Genomic DNA, 25,201 nt, shown 5'->3' with positions numbered 1-25,201 from the left:
TACTGATCTAAATATAGAAAATATCCCCTTCTGAATTAAAAAAATGGTGTTGAGGAAAAGGTAATGGCTTGACTGAGCAATGGTTCCTTCCTCTTACTTATGGGGGGTATTGGGAAATTTACTAATTCATAATTTATACTTTGCAATTTTATGTCACTACTTTTCTTCCTTTTTAGTATAATATCCAGAATTATAGTTTTTGTAGACTAGGATATGGTTATTTTCATTTGAAAATGATGGCCAACAGTATGAAGACTAAATCTTCAATGGGATGCTATAGATTATGTTTCTACCTTAATATGCTATAACTTTCTGTAATTCTCTGAATTATATGCATCTAATATGCAACTTTGGTTGAGAATAGCGTGGTAGAGTCAGATTTATTTTGTAGATCTTTAAATAATTTTTTTAAAAATCGGATTATATTCTTGAGCAGTGTGCACAGGGGAAGCAATTCTTCACTGTGAAGATAGTTTGAGTTTTTTTGTTTTTTTTTGTTTTTTTCACCCCTTTTTCTCTTTATGAAGATAGTGTTTAAAAGCAGAGGTGTTTCTCTAGGTATGCTCTTGCTCAGTCAAGCTAAGCCTTTTCCCAAACACAGGAACACAACACTGGTTGGATAATAAATGAACACAAAAGAATACCAAATTCTCTTTGACATTGGCCTTGGTGAGCAACACCAGCTGAACTGTCTGCGGCAGCGGGGGACCAGGAAAACATCATGGGATGGATTGGGAAAGTATACAGTTTTTGACCAGACATTGGTACGATCGACTCCAATAAATGTGGTTTTATTATAACTGAGAGACATTTTTGTTTTTTTTTTGTTGCCCAGAGTAAGATAATTGACATTTTTAAATAATGCACTTAAACTATCATCTTTTTGTACTACACTGTTTTCATTCTATTGTAAAACAGTCCCTTTTTTATAACTAATAACAAGTTTCTTAAAAACAAAAACACAATTTTTAGGGCAAGGAGTTTGAGTAAAATTGTTTTAATAAGAACAAATTTAGGCTAGTGCCAGAAGAAGCTAATTGTTAGATTTAGGGTGTTTTTTTAAAAATCATATTACCTAAATTATTGAAAACAATTTAAATTTTTATTATGATTGTTTAGTTGTTTATCAGAGTTTCAAGCCTATTTAAAACTGTAGTTTTTCATGTTATTTAGCATTCAAAGAGAGAGGTCTTTTTGCAGCATTCCAAAAAGCTTATGGAAAGGAGTATCTTTGTGTATGGCTTAGTTTATTTCTTAAAAAACAACAACAACAACAAAAGTAAATCTGAGTGTAGTTTTGATGAAAAAGTCTCAAGACTTAACTTTTTAACCCTCTAGTTTAAAATTTACAAACCAGTTTCCACTTAGGATACTGGATTTGCCATTGTTTATCTTAAAAAAAAAAGATTTTAAAAATTTAATCTACATGAGTTTCCTGGATGTATAGAATATATTTTAACATTTGATCATGGGAATCACATTTCCCATATCTTTAATATGACTATCACCAGCAGGACTTTAGAAATTGAATGATAATTTAATTATCATTTCCTCTACTTTGTCCCAAAGAATACCATTAACTATATGAATATGGAGAGAATATTCTCATTACTTGAACTTAGAACTACATGTTCTTTTAGGATTCTTGTTCTAGTAAAGAAGTAAATACTTCTGTGCAGAAAAGTAACTTCTAGGCTAGGTTATCTACCTAAGGGATGCTTTGGGTCATTTCTTTTAATTATGAAAGTCAAAATCTTATAGTGGCAGTTAAAAATCTAGTTAATCCTTTTCCTAGATTTAAATCTTTTATAGATTAGTTTTTTTTCTTTTAGTCTTAAATTTTTTTTTCCATTTTTGTAGATATTTTAGTGTCCAACTAAGTAGGTTTGTTTGAGAAATGTGACAAAGTAAGCAATACAATTTTATCTCTTGGTGATTATAATTATGTACTCCTAAGCAGGGTAATGATATAAAGACATATTAATTGATATTTTCTAAAATAATCATACATTTAAAAATATATGTTGTAGCAGATATGAGAACACATTGTTTTGGCAGTGCTAATAGGGTAAATAAATTATGTCTGTGCAGCATACCAAGAGCCAATATCCTTTTGCATCTCCATATGTAAAAATCATATCTGACAATTTTAGCACTTGCTGTCAGATTCTTAAGAAATAAAATTGTTCTTCAAACTTGGCTTAACAGACTTAGAGGCAAAAGGACTGCTGCAGTACTTTGAAATTTAAACAGATACTGCATCATCAGAGTTTTATAACCTGGGGAAAGCTCTTTATATATTATTCTCCTTTTGGCAATATTTTGAGCAGAGTGGGGAATGGTCTTCTTAAGTAAGACTTATTACCCATAAAACTATTTTGAATTTGGAAGCCTCTAGTCTACAAACTGGAGAATTTTTTCATTTATTTCAAAAATGTTTGTTATTTGTATTGTTGACCAAAGGGATGTTGCCTCTTTAAAGGTCAGGTTCAATAAAAATTCCATCTAGTTTTTATGTACCAGAAAAGTGTATGTTCAGTTCTACAGTGGTTCGTAGAGCTTATAAATATATATATATATATATATATATATATAATTTCTGTAGCATGGAAATTAAATGGACTTTTTATTAAATCGGGCCATATTTACCTGATAGTTTTGAAATTTTAGTAAATTGTAGCCATATATGATAGTATCTACATACAAAGTGACAAAAGTAACTCAATTGCTTTTTGCATTATCTTATGTTAGTTTAGTAATACTTTCTTGTAAAACTAGTAAGAAAGCCTATAAGTTTTCAGTTTCCAATTTTTATATATGATCAATACTCCTCCTTTTTAGTCCCTGATTCATAGTAACCTTTTGAGTTAAGTTTTTAAAATTAGGAGTGACATTTCAGAAAATTTACTCTTTAATATTATCAGGATGTGTTGTGGTTTCCCTCCCCTCCCCTTACCATGCCCTTCCCTTTTCCCCATAATGCAAAGCATTAACATTTACTCCAAATTACTTTTACCTGGTATAAAATTCTGCATTAGTCAGCAAAAATAATCGTTTCCTGCACAATTAAAGTAACTTAGGTGAAGTATAGTTTTATATAGTGGTAGGTCTGAATCCATTTTTCTTTAACTGTGTTGTTGTTATAGGAATTTGCTCGCACTGATACATCGAATGATAGAGTTTGTTGTACGTGAAGGACCAATGTTTGAAGCCATGATCATGAATAGAGAAATCAACAATCCTATGTTCAGGTATGTATGTGTTACCTTTATGTTACCATCATCTTTGGCTGTTTAATCTTTGATAATTTGAAAGTTTCAAATATATATTTTTAAAATAGGAAAAGGGAGATTTCAGTAGATAGGAGAATAAGATATATTTGCTACTTTTGTGTTTGGTACAAATGAGTGAATTAAGCAGGTTGATCATTGTCACAACTAAATGACAAAACTTGAGAGTTTCTATCATGTGGCTGTTGTTTTGACTCAGACCTGGGATTCTTAACTTTCATTGTGTTATTGACCCATCTACTGATCTGAGGAGGCTTCTTTGTATCTCTGAATATTTGCAAATGTATAAAACAAAATATGTAGGAAACAATTACACCAAAATATAATTACCAGAATAAAAAAAAAAATTCACATACTCCTGGTAAAGAACCTTAGACTTAGCAATGCGTTATGACAGGATAAATACGTCTGACTTAGTTTTTAAAAGGAGGGAACAAAATAGTGAATCCTCTCCATATTAACTTGAAGCAGTCTTCGGAGGAGAAGAAAAATTGGCAAGTATTTCTTGGGAGGCCGTGTGGTTTGCTTGAAATAATGTTGGCTATGAGGCCTAGCACTCTCTTACTACTTGTGTGGCCTTGGTCAATTTCAGTGACATATTGGACCTTAGTTTCATTATGTAAAAAGAGAATGGAATTAAATGATCCCTCAGCACTCTTCTGGCTTTCTATTCATAATCCTATAGTTCTTTGATTTCTATAAATCCCCCCAATCTTTTTTTTTTTTTTTTGCTTCAAAGTATTTTATTTTTTCAAATATGTGCAAAGATAATTTTCAACATTCATTTTTATGAAATTTTTGTGTTCCATATTTTTTCTCCTTCCCCAAGACTGCAAGCAATCTGGCATAAGTTATCCATGTACAATCCTTTTAAACATTTCCATATTTTTTAATGCTGTACAAAAAAAAAATCAGACCAAAAGGGAAAAAAACATGAGAAAACAAACAAAAAAATGTGAAAATAGTATGCTTTGACTCAGTCTTCACAGTTCTCCCTCTGGATGCAGTTGGCATTTTCCATCCCAAGTCTATTGGAATTGTCTTGCATCACTGCATTGCTGAGAGGAACTAACTCTGTCATAGTTGATCATCATATAATCATGCAGTTACTCTGTGCAATTAAACTGAATTTTTAAAGATCACACCTAAATGGATAACAGTGGCCAGATAAAGGATTACATGTTGCTGAGATGCTTTCAGTAGCTTGATTTATTCCATCAGATTTAGTTTAGAATGAATGTTTGAGAATAGGGTGATTTGTATGGCTAAATTAAAATTTATTCCTCTGGGAACAATGTATTTATGTGTATGATGACCATGTCAGTTGATGGTAAGATAATGAGATCACACCAGGGGGAGAAAAATATTTCATTGGCCTTCAGTATCAGGTCTTATTTATGCTATCTTTTCATTTTCAGTAGTTAAATGAAATTTCTCTGACTTACACGAACATTCATTTGGAAAAAATAGTCAAATCATTCAGAAATGTAAACTGTATTTGTTGGGTTTTTTTTTAGGTTTTTGTTTGAAAACCAGACTCCAGCCCATGTTTACTATAGATGGAAGCTTTATTCAATTCTACAGGCAAGTAGAACCAATTTCTGCTTTAAATTTGATTACATGTGAAGATAGGTATTTAATTGTCCTATAATTTGCTGATTTTTAGGGAGATGCTCCAACTAAATGGAGAACAGAAGATTTTCGTATGTTCAAAAATGGATCTTTTTGGAGGCCACCACCATTAAATCCATACCTGCATGGGATGTCAGAAGAGCAAGAAACTGAAGCTTTTGTTGAGGAACCTAGCAAGAAAGGAGCACTTAAAGAAGAGTAAGCGTCTTTCCCTCTCTCCTTTTCAGAACAGTTCTGCTCCCCCTCCCCCAAAAGCAAGAATATTGTTACCTTAAAATTGTGGTATTTTAATTTGAGGCAGGAAAAAAGAACAAAAATATTTACTCATCACTTCAACTCCATCCCTCTACCCAACCAAGAACTAAGTAATGCTTGCCATTGGCCTTTACTGCTTCTGATGCTCATCAGATCAGTATATTTTCTCTGAGTATATACAGTGCCATGGAAAGAATATGGGTTTTAATAAAATGCTTTTATTTAGGAAATTCATTGTCAGGTAGTATCATTCTTTACATTTTTACTAGAACTTGTATTATGGAGGCGTTAAAATACTTAGGTGACGAAATATGCCATCCAAGAAACTTTTTAGTGCTTACAAGTATGACTAAATTATATGAAAGTATTTGCTAATTGGAAGTCAAGTAAATGATCATTTATTAAGCACCTCCTATGAGCCAAGCATTGTGTTAAGTGATAGGGGATATAAAAAAAAAAGAAAAAACAATCTCAACCCTCAAGAATTTTGCATCCCAATGGTATCCAAGGTATTTACAATTTGCCAAAAAATATTTCAGGCAGAGAGATAAATTAGAAGAAATCTTACGTGGTTTAACGCCTCGGAAAAATGATATTGGTGATGCAATGGTTTTCTGTCTTAATAATGCTGAAGCTGCTGAAGAAATAGTGGATTGTATTACTGAGTCCCTGTCCATCTTGAAAACACCACTGCCTAAAAAGGTATGTAGATATTTTTCTTAAGCTTTTAAATAGGTGGTGAAATCAAAATGACTTTACGTCAGATCCGAATTCTTCCTAGCTCTTTATTACATGAAGTATTTTGTGATTGAAGAGATTATGTTTTGCTCTTTGAATTTATTTTTCCTAAGAAAACCATTTGAGGTTTTCCATACTTATAAAAATTACCAATGGGGAGTTTTTAATCTTTTACATTTTTGATTCGAAAACCATATTCTTTGAAATTTAGACATATTTGCATTTCTGCTAAATAAATAATTCTGGTAAGTATGCTTTTATGTTGATGACATGTTACTTGGAGGTAAGCATGATTGTCTTTATTATTCCTTGTCACTGTATCATGGAAGAAGCATCATGTCATGTTCTAGATTTGTTGTTGGCTTTATGGTCATAATTGTGCTTCATTTTTATTATTTATTTTATAGATTGCCAGATTATATTTGGTTTCTGATGTATTATATAACTCTTCAGCAAAAGTTGCCAATGCTTCATATTATAGAAAATTGTAAGTATAGTATTTTATAACTGTAACTATAAAATAAAAGATATGAACTTAATTCAATTGGGGCTCTACAAAAGGTATATTTTTAAATAACCAAGAAAAATTTTAACCCCAATCCATGCTAAAAATAATTAAAATTTCACAAATATGGAATTGGAAACATTTAGGGCATTATTTTGGAAAATACCATTGCTCTGGCACTTATTCTGGATTTAATTGGTCATAATATTTCCTAGTCTGTAAGGCTTCTAGACCTTTAAGACTTAAGACCGTTGTAATCATGTTAAATAAGTCTTTTAGATTTTGTTTTTGTGACTTCTATTTTTCTTATTGGTGGGATCTTAGGATTGGGAGCTATAATAAACACCTGATCTTCTAGTCCAACCATCTGATTTTACTCATAAGAAAACTTCAGACTGAGACTGGGCTATCTAGAATTCCTCTAGCCCCAAATCCACTGTCCTCTCATTCCTCTCTTTTAATCTCCTTTTCCCACCAAATCAGATAGGCAGTTTCAGAAATATTTTCCTATTTTTCTTATGAAAATGAAACTTTTCTGTTTAAAAAAAAAATTTTTTTTTTTAATTTAGGTTAATTATGTTCTTTTAAAAATTGTCTGGGAACATTGCTTCCTTGGGACTGAAACAGTGGTTAGTTACTGATTTTAATTCACTTTCTTGAATTAAAGAATTGAGATGTGCTTGTAAAATTTTGTGATATAGTAGAAAGAACACTGAAATAAAAATCAAAATATTTGTTTCTAGATCTGAATTTCCAACTTTCTAAACTGTGTGACTTTCAGCCGATAATTTTAACTCTCTGAGTCTCAGTTTCTTTATTTGTAAAATGGAGGTAATAAAGAATTGTCCACAATTGTGTTCTGGAAGAGCATGTTTTGCTGAATCATTTGACTTGAATAGTGGGAATCAAAAGAGTAATGTCTGTGCAAAGACTTCATAAGCTAAAATATGGTATTAAGGAGATGATACTTTGGCAGAAATTCAAAATATTACTAGTCCTATAAAGTTACACAATTGTTGCTTTTATATTTTAACAACTAATTCTTGGATTTTAAGTATTTAAGAACAGGGATGAGTATTCGTTAACAAGGATGGAGAAACAATTGTGTTTTATGATAGTCTATGTTAAGTGTTTTAAAATAATAATATTATTTGAATTTCAGTTTTGAAACAAAATTATGTCAGATATTTTCGGACCTCAATGCCACCTACCGTACAATTCAAGGCCACTTACAATCTGAAAACTTCAAGGTATGTGTATGAGTTTTGTATTTCATTACATTTTTTAGAATTTCAGCTGTTTTGATAAAACTTTAAAAAACTGAACATCTCATATATTTTTAGCATTCTTATGCCATTTTTTTGTGGCAAAAAATAATTAAAAGTACATTCATTGCCTGATTTTGCCTATTCTTAAATGTTTGTTTTTTAGCCTACTTATCTTGAGTAAGAAAAAACTATATTCTATACCATTATGTATCCCAAACATTCACTAAATTTTACTAATTTTAATTTAGTAAAATTTGTCACTGTAGCATAGCACAGTGGTATGAGGGTAGAAATACAAAACTGACTAAACCAGTTATCATTATGTAAAAGAAATAGAGTGAGTGGGACTAGGAATTAGGACAGTATAGGTTCATATCTTACCTTTAGATACTTATTAGGTTGTATTAACCCAGGCAAATCATTAACCTCCTTTTTCTTATCTGTAAAATGGAGATAATATTAGCTGCTTATCTGACAGCATTATGAAAAATCAGAGTTAACAAACTTGCAAATCTTAAAAGTTCTATAAAGCTGTTAATGATGAGATATGATGTCCTTCAGTTATACATGACAGCTTTAAGGAAAAGCAGTATAAGATAGTTTTTAATGCTTCATAAAAAATATCATCTTGAAGAAAATTTGTTGAAGGAAAATGACTTGGGATCTTGTTTAGTGATGATGTTAGGAGATCCATATTGATAGAATTTATCATATTTCCACTTTTAGTGAAATGATTCTTAATGACATAAACTCTGCCAGACTTCTTTCCTTTTGATACTTAAATACCAGCTTTTTTTTTTTTTTTTTTTTTTTTTTTAATTTTCTTGACAATTGACTAATGGTTTCTTCTTGTTTTTTAAGCAACGAGTAATGACCTGCTTCAGAGCATGGGAAGATTGGGCAATTTATCCAGAACCATTTTTGATCAAATTACAAAATATATTTTTGGGACTTGTAAATATTATTGAAGAAAAAGAAACAGAGGTAGGTGTCATTAGTTGTCTTTCTTTTGGGGAATTGTAGTGCAATATATAATGTAATAGAGGTTGCAAAGGGATGGTCAGTTAAGTAATGTTAAAACAAAATCTTTTCACACTGGACTTCTTTGATTCATACTGTTTCCTCATGGCTTCTTTGAAGGTGTGTGGGTGGGTATGTATGTGTTGTCTTGGATTGATAACTGTGATGTTACTGTCATAAAGTACATCTCATAGAGGTTTTACAACTTTTCTGGTGTGTTAGTGTGCTCACTGTGGCAGTAAATATATAAGCAGGAGGAAGAGACTGACTTGGCTAGGATAAAAGTGACAAAGCTAGAAGTAGCAGAGGCAGGCAAGGAGTTAATGGATAAACAAATCAGAGGTTAACATATCTCTTCAACCTATGGGAATGGCAGAAGGCAACAGGGAAACAGTGCAGTTAATCTTGCTTTGTCTGGAAGAAGAGAGTAGTTCTTCCTCCATCCCTTAGTCATCTCCCGAGAAGCCTCCTTATCCCAACTATTTCTCAGACCTAAGCATGTTCTCCTAATACTCTCTTGATTCATAATTAGAAGAATAGAAGTCTGATCAAGTAGATTGGAGCAGGTTTGTAGTTTTAACTTTGTCTAATTTGAAAGAAATTTTTTCACAAAATGATGGTTTTTAAGATAACTGAGCTAGTTTTTATTTGTGCAAAGTGTGTGTTTTACATAAAACTTCACAGTCATAATTTTAGTCCTGAAAACAACCCTGGAGCTCATGTAGTGGCAACAATAGGAATGATTGAAAGTAGCTAATAATTTGAAACTATATTGAATACTTTACCTCATTAATCATTCATCCAATAGGCATTTATAACTAAGATTCTAGGCACTGTTAAACATATGGACGTTTTTAATATAGCCATGAAATAGAGACATGTGAAAAGATAGCACGTTAATATATTTGTTTATATGAAGTCCTAGGTACCAAATAACTGGTACATACGAGAAGTACTTCAGAGAAGGCAACGCTTAGTTGGACCTTGAAGATAAAAACAACTCATTTGTTTTTGATGGGTTAGCAGTTAGATTTAATAATGAGGTTAATATTATATATATATATATATATTTTTTTTTTTTTTAGAATTTTTTTCCCACAGTATATATGCATGAGTAATTTTTTTTTATTATATTATCCCTTGTATTCATTTTTCCAAATTATTCCCCCCCCTCCCTCCATTCCCTCCCCCCGATGACAGGCAATCCCATACATTTTACATGTGTTACAATAAAACCTAGATATAATATATGTGTGTAAATACCATTTTCTTGTTGCACATTAAGTATTAGATTCCGAAGGTATAAGTAACCTGAGAGGTTAATATTATATTGTTTGTGAATGCATATGTTGCTGTAATAATCAAGACTATACATACTTAAACTGATGAATTTAGAATTTGAACAGCATTATAATTGATTTTAATTGAGCAAAACAAGCTCTAACTAAATAGATGTTTTAATGAGACCATCTATAACATTTTATTTTCATTGAAAAATAATTACCAATTCAGGTTTAAAGTTATGTACAAAAAAGTTTGCTATGCCATTTTTTTCTGTTCATTTTGTCAGTAGGCTAAATCTTATTTCTCTATACTCTTTATCAGTTTATTCAACAAATATTTATTAATTATCTACCGTGTGTATAATATTGTATTTAATCTTTGGACAGTAAAAAAAAAAAAAAAAAAAAGAAAGTGAGTATTTACTCTCAGGAGGTTATTTTAGTGAAATAATAAACTATAAATCATAGACCTATCCTAAATGGTGGTAGTTAGCATCAATATCTCAATAAATTTGTACTAACTTTTTAATGATCTTGGGAAAGATGTAAATGCCTAAGCAGCAGCTCATAAGAAATACAGGAAGACATTAATCTGTGTGTTTCTGTAGGAAGTACCAGATGATCTCGATGGTGCTCCTATTGAGGAGGAGCTTGATGGTGCACCCTTGGAAGATGTGGATGGAATTCCTATTGATGCCACTCCCATTGATGATCTTGATGGAGTCCCCATAAAGTCACTTGATGATGATCTCGATGGTGTGCCTTGTAAGTTTGTTTTTGTGTGGTGAGAAGAAAACAGATCTTGTAAAATTAAAAAAGATTTTATTTTTAATTCTTTTAGATAAAAATAATGAAAAATGGCCCATGGAATTTTGTGGTGGAAATGTTTTTATTTTATATGGATTTGTGTTTATTTCTTTTTTCTTTTTTTAAAGCATGGATATGGAGAAGTAAATGAATTATAGGAATTAAAAGTGGATGGTGGGAGGCAGCTAGGTGGTGCAGTGGATAGAGCACCAGCCCTGAATTCAGGAGGACCTGAGTTCAAATCTGCTCTCAGACACTTAACACTTCCTAGCTGTGTGACCCTGGGCAAGGGACTTAACCCCCACCTCAGAAAAAAAAAGAAAAAAAAAAGTGGATGGTGGGTATACATTTTACTCTGAGAGGAAAGTGTGGCTTGTTGAGTGTTGAATGTTGGACCTGATGCCTGGGTGAACAAATGGGAAGTGCAGAATTTAGACCCAGAGGGAGAGGTCCCCCAGTCCAGCTTTCCTGTTTAGTGGGCAGAGATCTTAGGCCCTTGTAAGATGCAGAGCAGGTGGCTGGAGAGGAATTCGGACCTTGTTCTTCCTCTTCCCTCTTGGAAAAAGCACTGAATTCTTAAATAGTTTGTACATTGTATACCTCTGAGGCATGTGTGCTTGTGTCTCCCCATCTCAGTCTGATAGCTATGTCTCAATCTTCATATTTCTGATGTCTGGGCAGCATCTGACACGCACTCCCTTCTTCTGGAGATTCTCTGATCTCTGGATCTTTGTGATCTTAGATCTCATATAGTATCTGACTATTACTGAGCCTTCAGGTTTGCAAATAATTTTTACATATATTTTCTCATGTGATTGCCTCCCAACACAAGTTTGTAATAATAGCTAGCATTTATATGGTACCTACTATGTTCCAGGCATTCAGCACTAAATATTTTACAGTTATTATCTCATGGGGTTTTCATAACTGCCTTGGAAGGTCAGTGTGATTATTATTCTCTTTTTTATAGTTTAGGAAATACAAGACAAGAGAGATTAATTAACTTGCCTTGCAAATGACCTTGCCTAAGGACAAACGCCTACTAAACATCTCAGGCCAAATTGAAATTCAGGTCTTCTGACTCCAGGCTTGAGCTCTATTCACTTTGCCACCCAACTGTGGAATGGATGTCATTTCATTCCCTGTTTGCACATGATGAAATTGTTCACTAAATGAGTAGAGTTGGTGGGGATGGAGAATATTTTCAGAAATGAATGTTATTATCAGAATAAAACGCCAATAAACCATGATATAAACAGTTTTTTTAAAAAAAAAAATCATTGATGAGCAGTATAGATACTTGTTCATTCTTTTTTTTTTTTTTTTTTTTTTTAAATATATTATTCTCAGTTAGCTTCTCACCTAATAGTATGGTTCTTTGCCTTAACAGTGGATACCTCTGAAGACTCAAAAAAGAATGAGCCTATTTTTAAAGTGGCCCCATCCAAATGGGAAGCTGTAGATGAATCAGAATTGGAAGCACAGGGTAAGCAGGATGCCAATTACTTGTTAAGTTTTTTTCCCAAGTAAATAATAACTAGCATTTATGACACATTTTACATATGTCATCTTATTGTGCATAGGAAAAGGCAGGGGCAGCTCCTGTTCTGTTTATGTAGCAGATGTTTAGAATGAGAAACATCATAGGACCAGTGAAGTTCTAAGTAGACCAGTAAATGCTCCCTCTATAATTTGAGGCCCTTGTTTAAGGCTCTCTTGTGATAATTGGAATGAAAAATCAGAGAACACAATCACAGGACATGGGAACCCATTTCAAATTCATTCTTGCCTCTAGGAATTAGAAAGTTGGAGGAAATGAGTCTTCTGCTCTTGATGACATTACTCCTGATTCCTATCCTTCGATTCACTTTGTGAATATCTCAAGCCTAGGATGTTCTTATGATGTGTCACATAGATGTCAAAAAGGTGCTTATATTGTGTCCATAGCAATATATGGAGTTTCTGATCAAACAAGCAATCTTCAATACAAGCATGAGAATATTAGTCACTTAGTTAATTCAAATAGAAATGCAATGTAAGTTTGGATAAAGAAATAAACTTACATATTCCCATGAGGAATGGAATGCATGAAACACAAAGAAATGGCTGTTAATACCATACAGATAAAAACTTGTGTAATGCAAACCACCAGCTCTAAATCTGGAACTCAGCTATGCTTCTGCAATAATGCTAATTTACCTTATGGAATTACATCCTTTTTTTCCTTTATTCAGCGGTAACAACATCTAAGTGGGAGTTATTTGACCAGCATGAAGAATCAGAAGAAGAAGAAAATCAAAAGTAAGAATCTAGGATCTTAATGTGCTCAGTTTCTGGTGTGGCTGCCCTTTTTTTCATCAAGGGGTGTACTAGAAAGAATAGTGAAGAGAGGGAAAAACTGGCAAAGGGATCAGGTTCAGATCCTCAATTATTTTCCCAACACATGAGGAGCTTTTGGCTTCTAGTTTTAGTGCTTCTCATTTCAATGAGCTTTTTAGTTCTGTGGTGTATTTGTTTTCTCACATCAAGTTATGAATCTCACTTTGTAGTTAAATATGTTAATTGATCAGTGGCATTTCTTTCAGATCTCTGTTATCAAATATTGAATTGGGCTCCATGGAAAGTGATTTTTAAAGAAGTAGAAGTAGTATCATTCTCCATGTTATATGGGACACATTCTAAAAAACAGGACCTAGAGAAACACTACATGTAAACATGCATTCAAGTGTATATGTTTAAATACTAAATAGGGTTTTCAAGAAAATTATTAGAGGTACATTTTTCACATATCAGCTCTTTTATCTTTGGCAGTATAACTCAAAGCAGCAAGTGATGTGGCCTAAAGGGGGATAATGAAACACAGATTACTAAAATATAAATATCATATTAAATATAAAAATACTTAAAGCTAGGAGGACTGGAAGCATTAAATAAAGATCTCTATATGAAAATGAAACTTTTTTTTTAATGAGATCTTAAACAAGAAGAGTGAGTCAAGTTGGAATATGGGTGTGTGCATTGCAGTTTGGAAGTATGGAGAAATACAAAAAAGGAATACCAGTGTTTGGGTTTTTTGGGAAATGTGATAATAGTTACTTTTGGGAAAATCAAATTTTGCATGATTAGAATTTTCTTTTTATGAGAAATGATTTTTCTGAAATTATGTGTATAGCAACGCTGATCAACAATAACCAACTACATGGAATAACATTTCTAGAATAAGGATATGCTCTTGATAGATACATTTTTTTTCATAACTATGCTGACACACTTGCATGGTAGATTTTTTTTTTTTAAGGTGGGAGAGAAGCTTTTATTTAATGTTGTTTTGTAAAACATGAAACTAATATCCATTAAGTCATTAAATTTTGATGTATATATAATTTTGTTATTCTGAACCATTAACCTAGTTAATGTGTTTCAGTGTTATAACAATTTTAAATTGATGAATAAGATGAGATTTTAGTGACTGGTTGTTTTTGGTAAGAAATCAAAATCACATTTATTTTAAAATTTAATAATTAGAAAAATAATTGTGATTATGAAGCTGAACTTGAAGATAATGACACCAAAAAGTCAAATGAACAATATTTTAAAATATTTTTTGAATCATCCTAATCTGTTTGAAAGCCTTTCTTTAAAATATATAATTTCTTTAAAATTATAATTCCCTATTCAATTCAGATAAAAAGGTTTGGAGATTTCTTATAGGCCAATTTAAGTTGAAAGGGCCTGATAAAATAATTAATTGCAGATAGCTTCCTGGAGTATTAAAGACAGGAATTTTTATTACCTTTTTGTTTTCCTATTTTAGTATTCTCAATAGCACTTAAATTTCTTTCTGTGCTACAGTACTGCACTCTAGTGGCTGAAGCTAGAATGGTATTTTCATAATTGGAGATAGGGAAATGGTTACTATAGCACTGAGAAAAGAAACTTAATTGTAGATGGAAAGTTGGAACTTCAGAGAACAGGCTAAAATTTACTTGCTTTTAATTATATATATATTGCTTTGGAACTAATTGAATTTGAGCTCCAATAATGCTTCAAAAGTAGGAAAGTAAGATTACAATAGTACTAGTAAACAGTTTTGTTGCGGGTATGAACTTTATAGGCTTTCAAAAATCAAAACATCCCTAAAATCATTTATAAACTGTTTGGGTTTTTGGGAGGGGAAAAAAGGTCTTGACTTCTACTGCCATCTTCTTCCCTTTTTGTAGTGTAAGGAAGTGTGTAAAAAAGTCTGGACCCAGCTCTTGTGTGAGGGCCTAGTATGATATTTAGACATTTTCCTAAGGAAGATTATTTTGTTGCAAAAGTATGAAGGATGAAATTTTTAGGAGAAACTGGAGTCAGGGACTTAACTAAGGAGGCTTTTAATGTAATCCAGTTGAGATGTGATGAAAGCCTGAAATAGTGGTTGTAGTGTTAGAAGTCCTAGGAGGAAGATGTGGGAGGGAGATTGTGAAGGTAGAATTTGAAAGGACTTGGCAGCTTATTTGGATATTATGGGGAATAAGGTGAGGGAGCTTGAAGAATGAAACGTGATTCAGGTTTCAAACCTGGGTGTCTAGCTGTGTGTAAACTTTGTAAAGTAGGTTGGAAACATTTTATGTATAAAGGTACTGGGACTTTTTGTACTCAAGAAAAATAATTTACCTGGCCACCTACTCTTTTAGTATGCAAACTCAGGATTATAAAATAGGATAGATTAGTTTTCTTTATTACTGCTTTGACATTAATTGCTGCTTACTTTAGGTTATAGTTTATTTTCAAAGTTTTTTTAATAGCATATTAATCTTTTGGAAAGTATTGTTTTGATGACTGTTCTTGCCTTTTCATATATCCCCAGCACTAAACACAGTGCTGGTATATAATAAATGCTTGTTAAGTTGACTCAAGGAAGTATATATTAAAGGAATTATACCTGTTCATAATAAAGATTAGACTAGTAATATGTTTCTTGATCCCTTATTCCATTTGACCACTATCTGTAGACTCTACTGCTATCATCAAAAGATTGATTATTTAAAGCAGTGATGAGGAAAATAACTTTCTAGAGATACGGAGTAATTTCGATAGTTTGTATAGATCAACATTTTGTATGCACTGATTTTTGAAAACTTAATGTTATTGCTGTGACTTATAGATTATGTGAAAATTAATGTTTATAATTCCTTATGAACATTTGGCTACATTATCCATTTGATTCAGTAGTTTTGCAAAAAGTATAGGGGAGGGTTACACAACAAAACAAAAGCAATATATGACGAAATGTGATTTTTGTTATTTATTAGATTAAAAACTTTTTTCAGAAAACTTCATAGAGAACATCTGAAGTTTTATAGTCAATGAGAATATTATGTGTTCATCTGCTCTGCCTTGAGTTCTCTAGAATGCAAAAATTAAAAAAAGCTTTATACAATGGAAATGTTATCAATTTAATAAACATTTGTTTAGCCTTTGCTACTTATACAGGATGCTTAATATTAGAGGAGAGAGTCACTTCTCTCAGAGTTTGTTTTACTGGAACACCACAGACATATGATGTTTTGAGACTAGGGGTGGAGAAGGGCACAGATATATACAGAGGGAGTAAGGAATCTATCTTAAATGGAAATTTGGCTTTGAAAGATAGCATAGTGCAAAAACGGAAGGAGACCAATTGGAAGAAGAGGGAAACTGAGTCAGGAAAGGAGGGAGCCCCCATAGTAAGCAGCGGCACACCTTTGCATTTGCTAATGTCTTCAACTTATTCCCAAAGTCAAGAAGAAGAGAGTGAAGATGAGGAAGATACCCAGAGCTCCAAGTCTGAAGAACATCATTTGTATTCCAATCCCATCAAAGAAGAGATGACGGAGTCCAAGTCCTCTATTAAATATTCAGAAATGAGTGAAGAAAAACGAGCTAAACTTCGAGAAATTGAGGTCAGTATTGGTGTGGAATATGAAAATGTAATCAAACTCATTTTAAAAAAAAATAGGTCATTTGGGTTGTAAAGACTAGATGTTTCCTTATTCTGGGTGATGTCTGAGTTAGATGAGATGTTAGAGCCCAGAGTCATCCCTCCATCTTGCCCAAACTATGAACTAGGAGAAAAGACTTCTCTCTGTCTGTCTCCCTCTCTTTTTTTAACAGCATGCAAACAGCATGGGGATTGTTGTTATACTTGGAGATTCTGGTTGGTAATTGAATGTATTAGATTGAGTGAAAAGAACTTGTGCTGGACTGTAAAAGAACAGGGAAATTGGACCCAGGTTCAGATTCTAGCTTTGCATCAGTATCTTCCTTGTATAACTTTGGTTAGTGGCTTTACCTTTCTGAGCCTCAGCTTCTTTCTTTAGAGGATAAACAGGCTGAATACATTTGTCTCTATAAATCTAAAATGATTCATAAGGAATTAAGGGGAAAAAAAAAGATTCTCTAAGGAATTCTTTTCTTGGAGCAAATTTGTTTTGTTCTTTTTTACTTGTTGTTTCCTGCTAGAAATAAAAGTAGGATAGTTTATTGGGGAAAATCCTCCTGAATTTCTACCCTCAGATTGTGTCAAGAGCTTCCAAGGAGTTTACTATTTATAGTGAAGCAATAATGGAATCTTAATACTTGAAAGAATACAGTTGACGAGTCTAAGATTTTTATGTACTTTGCTTTTATATTATACCTTTCATTTGTGTTATCTTATTTCCTTTTCCTTAAGTAACCATTGCTGTTATTAGGTTATTGGAAGATTTTCCCCACCCATTTCTCATACATAGTCAATTCAGAAACCACCAATAACATTTTATTTTGTTGGGTTTTTTTGGTTTGTTTCTTTTGTTTTGTTTTGTCTTTTTTTTTTTTTTTTTTTTTAATATAACTTCTTATTGACAGTATATATGCATGGGTAATTTTTTACAATATTATCCCTCGCACTTACTTCTGTTCCCACTTTTCCCTTCCCTTCCTCCACCTCCTCCCCTAGATGGCAGGTAGTCTTAAACAGATAACATTTTATTTTGAACTGTGCAATATCAGTAGGGTGTAAACTTTGGGTGGAGAAAATAATGATTTCCAGAGTTATTAAATTCATGTGGCTTCTCTATAGTATGTGAGGAAGTTCATAATATTTAACATTGCAGAAAAGGTTATACTTCATCTTTTTCCTGAAAAGTGAATTTAAATAATACACATGTATTCTAAATTTTCACATAACAACTTAGAAGTACATTTTTAAATACTGTTTCTGGGGGTTTCTTTTCTCTTTTTAAAGATATCTTTTAGCATTCACCCTTGTAAAACTGTTCTTTCCCTCACTTCTCCCACCCCTCCCCTAGAGAGCAAGGTTCCAGATCCTTACCAGTACCAACATTTTTGCACATATGGCTTTTTTGGGGGGGGAGCTATTTCTGATGGAAATAATTATCCAATGCTTAGTGTTTTTCTTTGTTACTTTAAGCAGAGGATCCTGATTAATGTACTCTTTTTTGGAGATGACTTTGGTGCTTTTATTACTTTGTTAGATGTCGCTTAGTTATCTGGCTTTTGCCTGTCAGATGAGGATCTGTCACTTAAGGGAGTTCCTGTTGCCTTGCCTTCCATTTAGATTGTTGCTTCTGATTGTTTTGAACTGGGAACAAAATCATAAAATCAGAGCATTTTAGTGCTAGAAAGAATTTCATAAATCATCCAGTACACTGTGAACTCTGTGAGATTAGAAACTATAATATCTTAATACTCCACACAAAAATTAGAGAACCTTGTGCACCTTGGAGCCAAGGGACTCAACAGCAAAGCAAGGGCTAGAACACACATCATTGGCTTCTCTTTCAGGACCCTTTCTTTTACATTTTTCCTCCTCAAATTTGAGTCTTCCATGAATTGAACTGATTGCTTAATTCAGGAGACCAGAATATTAATCTTGGAACAATTCAGTAACCAGATTAGATAAAAACTTCATGTTGAATCAGTAACCCACCCAAGTAGAAGGGGAGTCGAGTCGGTAGGCTGTCTTACTAGCTAAGGACAGGAGTTGAAACTTCTAAGGACTTTTGGTATTCAGTCTTTTTTTTTTTTTTTTTTTTTTTTTTTTTTTTCAGTCATGTTCAACTTTCTGTGACACCCCCTATTTAGGTTTTCTTGGCAAAAACATTGAAGTGGTTTGCTATTTTCCTTCTTTAAGCTCATTTTACAAATGAGAAAATTGCCCAAGGTCTCGCAGCTAGCTGCTAAGTATCTGAGGCTATTTGAACTCAGCTCTTCCTGATCCCAGACCTGGTGCTCTATGCACTGTGGTGTCACCTAGCTGCCCAAGAGGACCTCTCCTTATAAGTAAATTAAATTTTAGTTGGGATTGTGGACAACAGCCTGAGGTGTTCAGAGAATTTACTTCTGGGATGTTGTGCAATGGAAAGAATTTGGATTTGAACCCTGGTGTTGTCATCTGACATTTTTGCTACCTGGTGAAGGTACCTCTATGACTCTAGGCTTTATTTTTTTATCTCTCAAATGAAGGAATTTGAATTAGAAGTCCCAGTTCTAAATCTGCACTCTCCTTATGTTCATCCTGGAGGAGAGATTATTAAAAGAGGATCTGATAATATTTGAAAGGCTTTTGTACATGGTCTAGTTTGAAGTTGTTCAGGGAAAATAATTTTTTTTAAATGCAAAAGAAACCTCAACCCTAGGATTATTTAAATCAACTATATGAGACCATGTGGTATAAAAAGAGTTTTAGTAGTGTTAATCCTAACAGATACTTGATTCTTCTCCTGTTTCCAAGTCAAGTATTTTCCCAGTATGCTGCTGATGAGCTGAGTTTGTTTGTACAGGTTGGAATTCATTAGATAAGATAATAGCTGTGTGACTTTTCTTATAGGGTAATTTTGCAACGTGCTTTGATAGACCTTAAAGTGCCATATTAATGTGTGCTATTATTATAGGTGTTATATTAATATATAATAATATATAGAATATTAATTTAATTCTAAAACTTATATTGTGCCTGTGAATGATATTCTTTCCTCATTCTCCTAATATGATCTGATTTTTTTTTTTTTGCTTGAGATTGATACTACTTGCCAAGACTAACTTTTCTTCCTCTGCTTTGAATCTCCTGTCCCTTCCTGCTATATCTGTTGGACCTCTGACAACAAGCAGTCCTTTTCTCTCTTGCGTCCTCAAATTTTTTCCTTTCAATAGCTTTCTACAAATTGGGAGAGGGAGAGAGTGTATGGGAGAGAGTGAGTCTTAGTTGCACAAGTGTAACCTAACTTTTTTTTTTTAACTTTAGGTTAATTATTTCTCAAGTGTTCCAAGGTAGTAAGAAAAAGTTGCTTAAGTATTGGAGATTGCAGCTCTGACTTGGCTCTGTCTTTACTCATGAGAATTCAATTGTCTTTCTCCTTATTTGCAGGACTTTGTATTTCTTTCTATAGAAATTTCCTAATTTAAATATTTGTGTGTGTGTATCTTAACTCCCTTTACTCATATGCAAATTCCTGTTTTACAGAGTCAGTGTTCTTTGAATAAATGAATTTACATTCGCATATACACAAACATTTTAGATAGAATTTTTTTTTTCAAGTGACAAGTTTTCTACTTAGGATTTGAAATAAATTCTGAGTAAATTCAGATTGTAAAATCTAAGAGAAGCACAGATATGTACATAATTTTGAAGGGAATAAAAACCACTAAGTGTTAAAAAACTGAAATTGAGCAGTGACCAGGTAGGAAATGCAGGAGTGTTTTCTAAATAAAACCGTCATCTCATTTACTCAACTATCACTGAGTTCAAGAGTTCCATTTCGAAGGAGTGATTTTACTTTATTTTTTTAAGGTAGAATTTATGGATTATAAATTAACCTTTGCTTGGTGACAATAAAGCCTCTCTGAATATCAACTATAGTGATGATATTTCTCAGATGTTCTCCAGAGTTTATTTAGATTTGTAGAGAGATGACTCTTGTACCCCTATATATCATTGTGTGGTGTTTTTGTAGGTTTTTTTTTTTTTGTCTTTTTTTTCCCCCCAACTTTTAGGATGCTTATTGTCAGGAATATATGTAATCTACTTTTCACCTTCTAATTTGTGGTATGTGAAACCAGGCAATCAAATTTGCTAGAATTTTGTGGAAAGTCAGAATAAATGCAGTGTGTGAGGGCATGTAGGGCTATTCTATGAGATAAAAAAACATAAGAGTTTATAGTAGGCACACTAAGAGATCCTCACAAAGATTCAAAGCCAACATTGTCAGTATTGCTGAGGCTTAGTGTGCAGTCTGATTTATTACTTAACTGTGATTCTGGAAAGATATATCTTCCCTCAAAGGAAGGAAATAGGTGTGGCATTGACTAGCCTTGTATGTTAAGAAAATATCATTATGTGAGAAAATCCAATAATTAAAAGAGAAAACATGATGAAAATCCCTTAGGCAAAAATTAGCATAGACAGGAACATAAGAGATGTTGTCATCTGAGCATGCTCAAATAGATGACCTAGAAAGGAAGGAAGGCAATAGTTGAGGACTTCAGGAAGCAGGTTAGTACAATGGTTTGCTGGAGCTTTCTTTGCCAAAAGCAAAGGAGCTAATAACTTTTTGACTTGCTTGATAAGTCGGCGGTCATCAAGAATTTATTTAATGCCCTCTTTGTGCCTGCTTCTATGCTTGGTGCTCTGGGCAAATATGTACTCCGGAAAATATAATTATAAGAACTTACAGAATAAATAATCTGCAGTCAATTCCATGTTTATCATATACCTGCTGTTTGCCAGGCTGAGTTCTGGGGACACAAGTGTAAAAAATTTGCCCATAAGTTAATGGAGAGGCAGCAAGTCTTTATAAAAATGTATGTAGTATATTTCTAAAACTAATAAGTTAAAATAGATGCAAAGAAGTTAAATACAAGATAAGGTGGGAAAGCGCAAGAGAGGGGGCATGCAGAATAGTTAGGAAAGGAGGACACAGGCATGAACCTGTTCATGAAAGGCTTCATGTAGAGATTGTTCTTGAGCTGTCTTAAAGAGAGATTCTCCTAAGGTGGAGGTGAAGAAGGAGTGCATTCCATTCAGATGGATGCAGAGGTACAAATGTGACATTGACAAGTGTAAGGAGCAGAGAGAGGGCAGAATTATTCTAGATGCTGTCAAATGGTTGTGTATCATCTCTCTTCCTCTCCCTCCCAGTCAGTCCATTCTGTCTTATCTTGAACTTGGAATCAGACTTGATAACTTGTTATATTTGTATGCAGCTAAGTGGTGCAGTAAATAGACCCACTTTCCTGAGTTCAAATATGATCTCGGGCACTAGGCAAGTCACTTGACTCTACCTCAGTCTCCTCATCTGTAAGATGATCTGGAGAAGGAAATGGTGAACAACTCCAGAAAACCCGAGATGGGTCTGAAGAGTCAGATATGATTGAAATGACAGAATAACAATTATGTTGGTGTTGGTTTTCATAAGCCAGATAGAAAAGAATGAGGGGCCCTTGGCCCCAGGAAGCCTTTTTTGGTAATGAGAAATAACTTGTAAATGCCCTTTTTTCCCACAGCTCAAAGTGATGAAGTTTCAAGATGAATTGGAATCTGGGAAAAGACCGAAAAAACCAGGGCAGAGCTTTCAAGAACAAGTGGAGCACTACAGAGATAAACTTCTTCAGAGAGTAATGGGAATTCTATATTATGGCATTTGCCTCACTAATTAGATTAATGTCTTAGAAGTCTTGTAACCTTTTTAAAGAAATTAGAAATTGGCATGCTTATATTTATATTCTCTAAGTTATAAACATCCAGAAGTATTTGACACACTTTGCCATGTTTAGATTTCTTTATGAAAAAAGCATTTTGAAATGGGCAAAATGACTTCATTAAAGGGCTAGTAGCTTCTATCACCTATAAAGTAATGATAGATTAATCTTTTTAGATACATCTCTGAGATCCTGAGAGTGCCAAAAGGCGGTATTATGGTTGTGACAGTATGACGCAGTTATTTTGGGGTTTATTATGGAAATGGCACAAAAAACATGAGGGCAGTTTGAATTGGTATGGTTTTTAAATTGAAAAAAAAAAAAAAAACTTGTATAGTTCAAGTTTGGACAGCAACACCAACTCTCAGCATAGCTCATTACTTTTGATGTAGCTATAAGGATCTTGCATAGTGTAGATCTGTAGATACTTTAAGACTAGCAGTCCCAAATTTCATATTACACTTGAGTATAGGAACCTGGACTAGGAAATGTTATTGTTGATTTTGACAATTTATCAAACTAACAGAAGTGATGAATAGCATTGTGTCTACCCTGTTTCTCCTATCACTCTTTACTCTTCCTCTACTCCCCAAAAGCTCCCCCACCAATTTTCACATGGTTAAAAGTTACAAAATAATCAGTAATGGTACCACTTTTTTCAAAAGTTGCTTGTTTTAGGCATTTAATTGCCTAAATAAAATAACATTTCTTTGTATTGCAATATCCACTCACTTTATCACCTTTATATTTCTGATCCAGATAAACATGAAATGTTTACTAAGTCATTGGATTGACTGAGTGGTATATAAAGCTTTGAGGAGATGATGAGTAAGAGTTTTGTAGTGTATGAAAAATTATCTGCCTCCAAACTTCTTTTTTCACTAGATTTGATGGTAACATCTGAAATGTAAAGGCTTAAAATTGATAACATATGTTCGAGAACATAATTGGCCTCTTGGATCTTCACACTTTCTCATTTTAATTGGAGAAGGAAAGAATTGTCTTGAGCAGATTTCCCCTCCACTTCCCCCCCCCCCCTTTCAAATTTAGTAAATTTGTGAAGAAAATTCACATTAGTATGGAGCTAAATGAGCCTTGGTAGAGAGTATAAGAGTGTTTCCTTAAAGTATTTAGAAGCTACCTTCCTTATTCCTTCTACAAACATTAAGTGCCTACTGTGTGTATGGTGCACTGTGAGATAGGAGATGGGAAGAGGAGTGAGAAATTGACCCATCCTCAAAGGAGATTTTAGTCGAAAATTGGGATTTCACTTGGAATTGTACAGTAGCATGTAAGTTCCCTAAGGGCTAAAGCCTTGTGTCCCATGTACTAAGTACATTGTAGATGGTGCTCGGCACATGGATTCTTTGCATACCTCATTGATTTGGCACAAGCAAATAGAAAAATTGCTCAGTCAGTTTGTTTCTTCTACTAAGTTGATATAATAGTTTTGATCTGCCAGAGCAAATCGGCACTTATGGATAAACTACTGGTATGGTAATTTTTTTTTTTTTTTTTTTTTTTTAACTTTTGGGGGTCTTTTTTAATGCTTATATTTAAAATTCTGCTTTGTATGTTAATTTTATGTGTGAGAGCATTTTAAATGTTAATCAAACACATGTTTGAAAATCACAAGCACATTAATTCTTATTTTCTTATTCATGTTTTACAGTAAAGTAAGAATAGTTTTCTTAGAATATCATTAATGTTATTTTTACAAGTTTTTCTAGAATGCTAATTCAGCAGTACTATATTTTCTTTCTTACACAGAAAACAGTAAGTAGATAAGTGATATTACACAGAATTTGAAATTATTTGTAAATATGTAACATTAGAAATGCTTTTTTTTTTTTTTTTTTTTAATCTTTTCTTAGGAAAAGGAGAAGGAATTGGAAAGAGAACGTGAGAGAGACAAGAAGGATAAAGAGAAACTGGAATCCCGATCCAAAGACAAGAAAGAAAAGGATGAATGCACACCAACAAGGAAAGAAAGGTACAGGCTGTGTTATTTTGCTCTCTGAAGAGCAGAGGTTTGGGTTGGTGTGACTCTAATGGGACACTTTTATAGAGTCATAGAGCTAAAGCCAGAAAGACTTGAAAACTCTAGTCCAGCGTCCTCCTCCTACAGATGAGGACACTGAAGCATCAGAGAATCATGGCAGTAATCTGGAAAAATGATGGTTTTGGATAGTAGCTTCTTACCCACAAAGGAAGGCAGTATTAGTTGGGAGAATAAGGGAAAGTGCTGCACTTAGTTATGTAGCCATCTCCCCTAATTCAAGATTCAGATTATATCTTTAGTTCTTACCTCAGAGGAGGAATTTAGTTACAGTATCATGTACCAAACCTGAGACTCAAATGACCAAAACAACTCACTAGATCTTCCTTATCTCCTAGATAAGCAGCTCTCACAGATTAATTTGCCTAGTGATGGCTGTCTTTAACCTGGAAGTGGGGGAGGAGTCAGCCTACAAGGCCTTCATTTAGGAAGAGAAGTTCATATTTCTGGGTTCACCAGGTTACTGGGTGTCAGAAATTTGCTTCTATTTGAGCCCTTTGCAGCCTAGGATTTCTTAAAGATCTTGAACCAGAAGATTTAGATTGCATCCTTTGAAATATATTTATTTGAACCATGCATAGCTGCAGCTGAAAGCTTGGTGAAAGAGATGCATAATGTGACCA

At 33.3% G+C, this 25,201-nt stretch overlaps 1 protein-coding gene across 5 annotated transcripts in view; it reads left to right on the top strand.

Annotated features, from left to right (window-relative positions):
* The window catches only part of U2SURP (U2 snRNP associated SURP domain containing), an 87,506-nt gene that overhangs the window by 34,783 nt on the left and 27,522 nt on the right, over positions 1–25,201 (top strand). For all 5 annotated transcript variants that reach the window (XM_074298423.1, XM_074298424.1, XM_074298421.1 and 2 more), the window contains 13 exons: positions 3,147–3,251; positions 4,808–4,874; positions 4,957–5,120; positions 5,717–5,879; positions 6,323–6,402; positions 7,583–7,670; positions 8,550–8,672; positions 10,600–10,756; positions 12,189–12,284; positions 13,033–13,099; positions 16,563–16,725; positions 22,325–22,435; positions 24,394–24,512. In XM_074298423.1, coding sequence (XP_074154524.1) covers positions 3,147–3,251; positions 4,808–4,874; positions 4,957–5,120; positions 5,717–5,879; positions 6,323–6,402; positions 7,583–7,670; positions 8,550–8,672; positions 10,600–10,756; positions 12,189–12,284; positions 13,033–13,099; positions 16,563–16,725; positions 22,325–22,435; positions 24,394–24,512 — 1,503 coding nt within the window. The remainder of the gene's footprint in view (positions 1–3,146; positions 3,252–4,807; positions 4,875–4,956; positions 5,121–5,716; positions 5,880–6,322; positions 6,403–7,582; positions 7,671–8,549; positions 8,673–10,599; positions 10,757–12,188; positions 12,285–13,032; positions 13,100–16,562; positions 16,726–22,324; positions 22,436–24,393; positions 24,513–25,201) is intronic.

Source organism: Sminthopsis crassicaudata, chromosome 3 (assembly GCF_048593235.1).
Source record: "Sminthopsis crassicaudata isolate SCR6 chromosome 3, ASM4859323v1, whole genome shotgun sequence".
Lineage (NCBI taxonomy): Eukaryota > Metazoa > Chordata > Mammalia > Dasyuromorphia > Dasyuridae > Sminthopsis > Sminthopsis crassicaudata.
The sequence above is the reverse complement of the archived record's forward strand: the minus strand, read 5'-3'. Positions and strand labels throughout refer to the sequence as shown.